At 40.1% G+C, this 9,992-nt stretch overlaps 3 protein-coding genes across 4 annotated transcripts in view; 1 reads left to right on the forward strand and 2 right to left on the reverse strand.

Moving 5' to 3' along the window:
* The window catches only part of LOC138051352 (uncharacterized), a 543,513-nt gene that overhangs the window by 261,583 nt on the left and 271,938 nt on the right, over window positions 1-9,992 (reverse strand). The window lies entirely within an intron of this gene.
* Window positions 2,990-9,992, reverse strand: part of LOC138051354 (uncharacterized) — a 76,746-nt gene continuing 69,743 nt past the window's right edge. The window contains exons 8-10 of one of the 2 annotated variants that reach the window (XM_068897550.1): window positions 9,539-9,675; window positions 8,780-8,942; window positions 2,990-4,666 (exon numbers count right to left, since the gene is read on the reverse strand). In XM_068897550.1, coding sequence (XP_068753651.1) covers window positions 4,470-4,666; window positions 8,780-8,942; window positions 9,539-9,675 — 497 coding nt within the window. In that variant the 3' untranslated portion in view covers window positions 2,990-4,469. The remainder of the gene's footprint in view (window positions 4,667-8,779; window positions 8,943-9,538; window positions 9,676-9,992) is intronic. The other variant, XM_068897551.1, reaches the window with a different exon arrangement.
* On the forward strand, window positions 5,435-6,559 carry LOC138050835 (uncharacterized). Its single transcript, XM_068897110.1, has one exon. It carries the CDS (start codon window positions 5,435-5,437, stop codon window positions 6,557-6,559), a length of 1,125 nt encoding a protein of 374 aa, XP_068753211.1.

Below are 9,992 nucleotides of genomic sequence, written 5' to 3' on the forward strand. Positions count from 1 at the left end.
ACAGGGCAAATTATTTCCCTCACCCCGGGTTTTGGCAACATTACACTCCTTATGTCCAGATTCCTCCAGTCATTCGTCAAACTTCACAGCGGGCGGGATTGTCCTTTGGATTTTAGGTCCTATCAGTTTTTCTCTGAATGCCTTCAGGAAATTGATTTCTGGCTTTCTAACTGTGTCAGACTCAATGGGAGGTCTCTCACCAGATGTTCGCTTCCCGTGACTCTCGTGTTTTCCGACGCCAGCAGTTTCGCCGGCGGTGGGTGTGCGCTTATTGCCCCCAAATGGCCTTCCGCTAGCTTTTGGCCTTACCTCTTTCCTCTAGGTCACCCTCGGGATTCAGTTTCCCGAATCATAGAATTTTCTGACCCGTCAGGTATTTTTGACGATTCCCACTTGGGGTTCCCTACTATTTTTAGCGCTTGCCGTTTTCGCGCTCCTGTACTTGTTATTTATTTGGACGCCAGCTCGCGTGCTTAGAGCCGTTATTCAAGCATTGGTACTTTATTGCAGAGCTTTTCGCGCTATTCCATGTAGCGCTTTTAGCGGTTCACGGACGGCTCTCGTTGCTTTATAGCGGTTCACCTACGCTGTGTGGCGCTTTATAGCGGTTTGTGTGTGTCCCTTGTCGCTTTATAGAGGTTCACGTACGATATTTAGCGCTTTATAGCGCGTGTCCTTTTTCGGTTTATTCCAGTTCGTTTTTTCATAGTTTTTTACAGGCTAGTGCTTTGTTGACGGTCGCTCTAGAGCGTGTTTGCTTATCTTTTGTAAACGTATGGCCTTTGTTGGCAACGTTCTACGGGTTTTAGGGGTTTTTGTTTTCTCTGTATATTGTTGTGATTGCCTATACTTAGGATGTACGCGTTATTGGCTGTCCACGTTTAATAAATTGCAATCGGTATTCCACGTCTACCATTTTTTCCTCATTTCTCTTATGCCTTATTTTTTCCTTTATTTGTAAACAAGTTCCAGGGTATCAGGCGTTCACCATCCGGCTTTGGAGAGCCTGCGTACGCACATTCCAGCGGTTCTTGTCCACAGCAAGGCTCCTAGCACGTTCAAGACCTAGCACGGTTGGGCTACTGGTTTCCCAGAGGTTGTTTACTTCCCGGCTCAAGAGGAGCACGTAGCCTTGTATTTAATTTCGTTAGTTCAATCAGGGTCTTCATATTCCTCCATTCAGCAGGCGTTCTACAGTATAAGCCAGTTTTACCGCTCGCACCTTGCCGAGCTTAATTTTTCTTAGTATACTGTTTACGTTTAGTCTCGTAGTTTACAGTGATGTAATTCGTTTTTTCTCCGCCTCTACTTTATTTCTTGTATGTTAGCTTTTTCTCGTCCCCAATAAACACAACTGGTCGTGTCCTTCCAATTTCAACGTGTTGTTGCCTTTCTGCTGATTAGAACTTAAACGTTTTCTCTGCGGCGGAACGCCGTGACATAGCAGAGAAAGACAGTTATCGGATGATTAGCGCTGTAGCTCGGGCGATCCTTGCAAAAAATAAAATGATGCTTCGACTTTCCAAAAGAAATTGATCGAAGGATGATGCCATTGGAAGTCTCTGAATTGTAAAATGAACTTGAAAAACATAAGGAGAGGTGCAAAATGAGACAAAAATTGCGAGGAGCAAAAATCGTGGCAGCCACGTTGTCGTTGCTAAAGCTCCCTAATGACTTGCCTCTGCTCCTTTTATTTTTGCAGAGTTCTTTAGGTATTTGGTGTAACATTAGGAAATCCTTTGTAGTGTCTTCTTGTTATCAATTACAAAGTGAGCCCTCAACTGTTGGAGACAAACAGTGTCAATTGATTTATGATGTCTTGCATAGTGCTTAAGGTTGTCAGTGATGAGCTTTACTTTCTTCAGTATACTTTCGTGCCCACTGTTGAATCCGTTTTTGTTTCAGAATACATAGTCATTATCTGTAGCATATTAACCGTGAACTTATAAATTAAGAAGTGAGAACTCAAGATATAAAATAAAACTACCGAAGCAAAAGGATTTTGTTTTTGTTTTCAATGTAAGGTCGTTCTCTTTAGACGAGGAGAGATCAATATACTTCTCTTTAAATATTTACTAATTAAAATAAAATATTTAAAGATATGCAATGAGTCCAAATTTAAAAAAAAGTGATGGGCAGTCACAAGGGTCTATACACCTTATTCCAAAATGGCCATCATTTTAGTGTTCTTTTGCTAGATTGCAAATTGCCCTTTTCTTTTAAATTTTACGTTTAAAAGCGAGGCCAAAATGGCCAATTTGCAAGGAAACAAAAGAATAATAAGATGACGGCCATTTTGGAATAAGATGTATGTTTCCGCCGACGGAATAATTGTGATCAGAAGCACATGAAGCCTATAACTTGCATCTCTTTTCCTTGGAACAAAGCTGGGAATTTAAGGACACTAATTTTATGCCCCAATATGGACAAAAATAACGTCTAAGCTGCACGCGCGGGAAAATGCGCGAGCTACGTTAAATTTAAAGGAGGGAATTTTTAAATTAAAAAAACTCCAGCTCTGAACCAGAGTTAAACGCTTAAGGTTCATGAGCTTCTGCTGTGAAGGATGGCAACACGGATTGACGAGTATGCTTTTCCTTTTTTTGTCATGGATTTTGTTTGGACTTTGCCATGGCTCCCTGCAAGGTCAGAGAAGAGTCGATGTAGTATGCTGAAAAAGCGCAAAACATTTTTTTTTTATGTTTTCCTATTTTCCTAACACGTCTACTCACATACCATGCACTATAATCCAGTGCAATCCTTCCGTTACTTTAATAGATCTCGATTTTTCTTTCTCAGTACATATCCTCTTCTTTAGTGTTCCAAATCTTTTTCTTTCTGAATGGCTTTCAGCGAGATGAACGAAGGAGACTCGACATTCATTTTCTGCACGCATGAGCACAGACACTCAATTTAAGAATTAGCGTTGGCAGTTGCAGTAGTTGCAGAAATTTAAGATCTAGAAGTGACCGTTGCAGCAGTTCTTTAAGAATAAAAATTGATGAAATTAAGGAAGAACACAATTCCTGATAAAACTATAATTTTCAGTATTGCTATAGAACATCGGAGGTTTTTAATACGAAACCATGGCCAGTGGACACAGACATTGTATTGCAATTCTAACTCCAGCTCCGCTAATGCTATTTCCTTTGATTTCCGCACAGACCAGAGCTGCGTCCTCTTTTCTTTTTTTTTTTTTACATTTTCCAAAGCTGATTTTTTCCTAAACTGTCAAAAACCGATAATTTGAAAACTGATAACATAAGGGTTTGTCCTTAGGCTTTACGTAGTTATTCTAATAAAACGCAAACCTTTTCAGTTTTACGTTGGTTAAGAAAGACCAGTGCGGGGATAGTTGGAAATCATGCTTTTTTTCGATGATATTGTTCCTTAAACTAACTTTTTTTTTTCTGGCAGAAAATTCTCGAGCCCCGCAAAAGTTATAACATTTACAAAGATGTCAGCAGGATGTTTGCTATATTTTAATCAATGTTTCGAGGTCATAATTATTTAGTCTTATCCTGAAAAGTAATTTCAAGTAAAAGGATTATAGACCTGGAAGTAAACTTATTGGTGAGAAAGAAATCACAGGAAAAAACTGTTACAGTCAAGTCAGTCTAAAGTATTTTCAAAGAAAGTGTTTGTATCCGAAAGAAATAAGTAGTAGAATCGACTCTTTTTGTTTCCAAATTTCGGGAGCGCTGCCATCTTGAATAATTGTGACTTGTTATGCTTGCCCTATTATTATTAGACAAAATCTCTTTGTGTCAGATCAATAGGGCAACCGTAACACGTCACAATCATTCAAGATGGCTGCGCCCACGAAATTTGAAAGTGAAAATAAGCGATTTTAAAATTCACTTTTCTCTATATAAACAATGTTTTAAAAACAACTTTCGACCCAATTTATTCGTTAACATAATTTCGTTCTGTTTAAGCTTATAATTATTCTGTAGTAAGAGTGGGGGTTCCCTATAAAACCTCAAATTTGTACGATTTCACTTTGTTATGAAGACTACCGCAAACTTAGATGCTAAATTATTAAGTTGTGCAGGCGCTGCACGAATATTTTTCCTTTCTTATGGCGTTGCCGTAACCGTTGTGGTTTCTTTAAACTCCCTCGTTCCTATTACTGGCAGGATAGAAATTGATTTATAGTTGTCATTGTGTTTTCACGTGACGTCAGGGCGGCCATGTTGGTGTCCCCAACTAATCCTCCGGGAATTGAGCTCCATTATCATGCAAACCTTTTCTTTTGTTTCGGTGGAAAAACACGTGAGTGAAAACACACTATTAGGGTTAAAGACACTCCTTAATTTCCTTTGAATGCAATTTAACAGATTTAATCAATTTCTCGTTCTTGTTAAAGGAGTATATTAGAAAACTGAACTGTACCATCACTGTGTTTTTCTTTGTTAAATAAAGATTGATGTATGATATGGCATGGCAAATGTATTTAAGTCTCGCTTTTACAGAGGAGCCTCTGCGCAGTCTTGAACGTCAGGACTCCAGGTTTTTCCGGACCGAGTGTCCACGATCTTGCCCTTTGTCCTCACTGTATTCTTCGCTGCATTCGGGGAGCACCGATTCCTTAAAATGGCTATTTTGGCTCTATATAGCTCCAGGGACCTCCTACTGGCAGCAAACGATAGGAAGATAAACAGACCTGTGAACAACGAACAAATAAAACCACTAAATACAGTGGACGAACGAAATGCCAAGAGCTGTTAAACTTGAATTTTTACTACTTGAAAACCTTACACAACGTTTCGATGGCTCCATGTCAGCATTTTCAAGTGGAAAGAAAAAATAAGATGTGATAACTTAATATATACCGTGCGAGGTGATAAAACGTAAAAGTGCATGTAAATAGTGACAAATTTAGATAAATAGTTTTGCGCGTATGGAGTCTGATTGTGTGTTCAAGCATGGCCTCCTCTTCTTTATGAATAACATTTCATAAATCAGACAGAAATTCTATTGGAAAGTGGAGCGTACTCTTGCCGATGACAAGAAAGAGTTAACCGCTGCGACCCTTCGATCTATCGCACTTAATTACATCGAATGCAAATCACCAAAGCCGCCAAAACCACTTCAAAGGGCTATACAGCAATTGAAACGACTTGACAACATCGTCGTCACGAAGCCAGATAAAGGAACTGGTGTAGTCATCATGAATAAATCTGATTATGTTAACCTGCTGAGTCAAGCATCTGTCAATGATACATCGAAGTTCACCCCTGTCAGCTTAGAGAGACCAAGAACGAGAGGCCGACCAGTAAAGCATTACCACCCCCTATTGCAGAAGGAGAAACACCTCGAATCTGTACTACGGAAGATTTTGCCAAAGCAGACTCTCGATTGTGTTTGCCAGGCAGGCTCACGCCTTGCCCATCTTTATGGACTCCCAAAGACACACAAAGAGAAACTATCAATGAGACCTATCCTATGTGCCACTGGTACCTACAACTATGCCCTCGCCAAGTGGCTCGATGAGAAGCTGAAGCCCCTGTCAGTCAATCGCTATACAATATCGGATCCTTTTTTTGCTGAAGAGATTCAAAACCTAGTTATCGACGGAGATGACATTCTGGTATCCTTTGACGTCACGTCCCTGTTCACTAATGTACCGCTTCAAGAAACTATCGAAATCATCGCTGAGAAGGCGTTTGTTGACAACTGGTTTAATGTTACACACAATCTTAACATTACAAAGCCTGACCTGGTTCAACTTCTAGAAGTTGCAACTATGAATCAACTATTCCAGTTTGATGGTAAACTTTATGAACAGATCGACGACGTGGCAATGGGCTCCCCTTTGGGTCCACTCATGGCAAACGCATTTCTCTGTTCTATCGAGGAGAAACTAGATCAAGACAACAAGCTCCCTGAATTTTACAGAAGGTACGTGGACGACACGTTTGCTACGATGAAAAATGTACCAGCAGCAGAGGATTTCTTATCAACGCTTAATAGTTGTCATCCATCCATAAATTTCACCATGGAACTAGCGTCTGATAACAGGTTACCATTTATCGGTATGGAAGTCCTCAAAAAGGGCTGCAAACTGGAAACTAGTGTTTATCGTAAACCAACTAACACTGGCCTACTGCTTCACCACCAAAGCCATGTCGATAAAAGGTACAAGAAATCGCTACTCAAGACCATGTTAAATCGTGCGTTCCACCTGTCGTCCACATGGGAGTCTTTGAAATCTGAATGTGAAGACCTCAAGATGTGTGAGCCGAAACCACCTATAATTAGCCAACAATGCGTTGTGTATAATTTTAAATGTGATCTGTGTGATGCAGAGTATGTCGGCTACACTAGCCGACAGTTACACCAACGTATTGACGAGCACCGTTATTCAGCGATCGGCAAGCACTTAAAGAACGACCACGCTCTTGAAACCATCGGCGACCTTTCCAACAATTTTTCCGTTTTAAAGAAGTGCAACGGAAAACTGGACTGTCTGATTTATGAAATGTTATTCATAAAGAAGAAGAGGCCATGCTTGAACACACAGTCAGACTCCATACGCGCAAAACTTTTTATCTAAATTTGTTACTACTTACATACACACTTTTACGTCTTATCACCTCGTAGGGTATATATTAAGTTATCAAATGTTGTGGTCTTCTCACTTGAAAATGATGAGATGGATTCATTGAAACGTTGAGTAAAGTTTCTTTCGCTCTTTTTTATCATTAGATGTTGAAAACCTTAGACTCTTAAATTTAACGGTAGAATTCTGCATGCGCACCTTAAGTGTAATGTCATTTGAGCCGACTGTCTACCAGAAAGCGGGATAGCCAGTCCTAAACCTCAGACAAGGCAGTTGGCCTGAGCCCACCGCTTAAAACTTTGGAACGGTATGTAGCAACCTTGATATTTTACTGAAGCTGCGATTGGTCTGGCAAGCGAAAGTAGATTATTTATTGCTCGAAATCTTAGAAGGAGAACCAATCTGTGCCACGCTTCGCGATTTAAGCACTGGTTGTTGATAACATGATGTAACAAATAAAGGATATTACATGGCCGAGCGGAGATACAAATTTTTTCTTGGAGTGTTGAAATATATTTTACGAGTGAGCGCAGCGTACGAGTAAGATAGTTTTCAACACGGGAAGAGACATTTCTCATCTCCAAGCGGCCATGTAATATTCTAATTATTATATAAACACCAATGAAATCCTAAATCATTTCATGAAAGGCATCGAAAGGCGCGATTTTTGTATGTAACCATAGCAACAGCGATCTTTTATGAAGATGAAGATATCATGTTTTCACGCGAAAGCTCTCTTGGTATTTCATTGGTGTTTATATAATAAACAGCAAGTACATTACCGGACTGGTGATTATAAAAAAATAAATCTTATTTAATTAGAAGCATATAAAACGGAGTCTTGGACAGTCAACAAATGATGAAAGTTCACTTGGTTCGATTATGTTAAAAAAGATAATCTTGCAAGCTGAAAGATCCTCAAATATAGTTAGATTAGAAAATCTGAGCGTGCGCGGTTTAAACGAAAGGAAGAAAATTATCGACTTTTCAAAATTGCTTTGTCTTTTCTTTTTATACTACCGTTAGGGAACGACGGTTCTTTAGGTGGAGGAAATCAGAGGGCTCCTCGTAGCCTCGCATGCTGTCTCCCTTCGGCTTAACAATCAACGAGCTCCACATCTTTCATGCTCAGCCCTCATCCCTCTTGATAACGCGGGAAAATTAATTCCAGACTTTTCAGAATCGCTTCGTTTTCTCTTCCCAGACAGAAGTCACGGAACGACCTTCATTTAGGGGGTGCACGGGAATAAGAGGGAGTGTATGCTCAATTGTATCCGACCCTAAATCTCCTCACAGCCTTGTTTTCTCCATTCGGCTTAACAATCAATGAGCGTCTCATCTTACATGCTTCAGCCCTCATGATCACCCCACTTAATAGGAAAAGCCAGTTTCAGAAATTATTGATGCCCCTCTAATTTCATTGGAGCAGCGTGGGACACGGCTCTAATGCGTTTTAGGGTTAGGCCTCATTGTTTCTGCTCTGTACTTTTGTGCCGCATTGTTTCCTGAATCAATAGGCGAATCTTTGCTGAAGTAATTATTTGCATTTGGTCTCATTTACTTACCAGTTTGCTAACAGAAGGCATCATGCTATTCATAAGTTGACTTCAAAAGGTAAAAGAACGTGTTAAACTTTGATAAATTTCCAATTTTAAGCCTTTTGGCTTTGATAACGTGCGAGTTATTGTATGCTAATAAGGAGATTAAGCATGCAACGTTTTTGAGCCTCGGACGGCAACCGGAAGTGAGCTGTTTCCCTTTTAACTAACACTCTTTCCTCCATTAGAGATGATTAGGTTGAAAATCTGGGAGACACTACTGTCCTGGCGTGCGAAAAGATCATTTCTGATTGCTGATAGTGGCTCAAAAACGTCGCATGCTTAAACTCCGTGATAACCCCATACATTCTTTGTAAATTCTCGGACATTCGAGGCGGAATTAACCAGAAATTATCCGGTAAATTGCGCTTAAAGTTTCGGAGATAGCTCATCATGCAATGAACTTTTAATTTTCAGTACTAGTTTTAGATTAGAAAACGATGCTAATTAGGGAAAAATATAAACAAAGATTTCTCTTTAGCAAGAGCCATTGTAAGTGCTTCATGCGTCCTCACTCAGAAACCTATTGTAGGCTGATGTTATAACTGTGACATGTCAGGATAAGCAAAAAAGGTACAAACAACGAAGGAAATCAAAGAAAAGAAGAGCACAATACCTTGAAGACTGTTCAAAACAACATACGGGTACCACAGAAATGACAGGGCTTGAACGTTGGCAGCGATTCCAAGAATCCATGTTACTCCCGTGACTGACGCCATTTTGACGAAAATCAAGGCTGCTTCGGTGCTATTCCTCTGATTGGTCACTTTCGGTGTTCTCTGGAAATAAGACGAGTTGGTCATCAACAACGCAGTAATTTTAGCCATTTTGATGTTGGTTACGAAACAAGGAAGGGATTTAACCGTTACATTACGCGAATTCCTTGTGCATGCAAAATTGTGTTTTTCTAAAAATAGAATTTGTGAATGTTTCAGTAATCCTCTTATTTTTGCAACTATTATAGCTAGCCCTTATTCTTTTGCAGTCAGAAACACAGGCTTCCGGTTAGTATAACATGGATTGCAGTTAATTTGTTATTCAGTGATGAGCTGCATTCCGAAAACCAATTGGCCTTTCAGCAGTCAGACAGTTAATTTATTGGTAATTATTGCCATGTGGCTAAGCATTCCCGTCTTATAGTTGTCAATGAGGCACTCAGCTGTCCGTCTGTCGGTTACAGCCTTGTAGCTTAAGACCTGCTGATGTGTGGTTAGGCAGCGATCATCCCTTAGTAGTCGAGGCGAGCATCGATGTTCACTCATTTGGCGAGTGTGCCATCCTGAATTGAAGCCCTCAGAGTAACCATTAAGCCAGTACATAGATCCCAATGTTATACAAAAATCTGATAAATTCGTATGTAATAGCTTAGTCTTACCTTCCTTGTCTTTACAATGTGCAACACGGTATGCACCAATGCAAATGCATTAAAGAGCATTATCAATGCAATTGGGGCAACAAAGAAATAAAGAACAGCTTTGGGTTTGGATATGAAACAGTATGCCTCTCCCTCTCCTGTTAATCAAAGGATGAAAAATTACAACAAGGCATAAGACTGTATGCGAGAATCATCATCGCAGTTGTTCCGGTCAAGCTTTGATTTTGTTTTTCATGCAGTTGCTCAAGGTACTGACGATCAGAGGGATGATCATTCTCGTCAGAAGCTGATAACCCTGAACGAGTATCGATCTCTCTTATTTGGCCTGGGCCAATCAGTTTACGCAAGAGATCTCTTGCTTTACGTCATTATCTAAGTTTAGAATCCAGGTCCCTCCAAATAACGCCCAATCAGATTGGGCCTAATGATTGCGAATTTCCTGATTGGTCCGCAG

This window comes from Montipora capricornis, chromosome 6, assembly GCF_036669925.1.
Source record: "Montipora capricornis isolate CH-2021 chromosome 6, ASM3666992v2, whole genome shotgun sequence".
NCBI lineage: Eukaryota > Metazoa > Cnidaria > Anthozoa > Scleractinia > Acroporidae > Montipora > Montipora capricornis.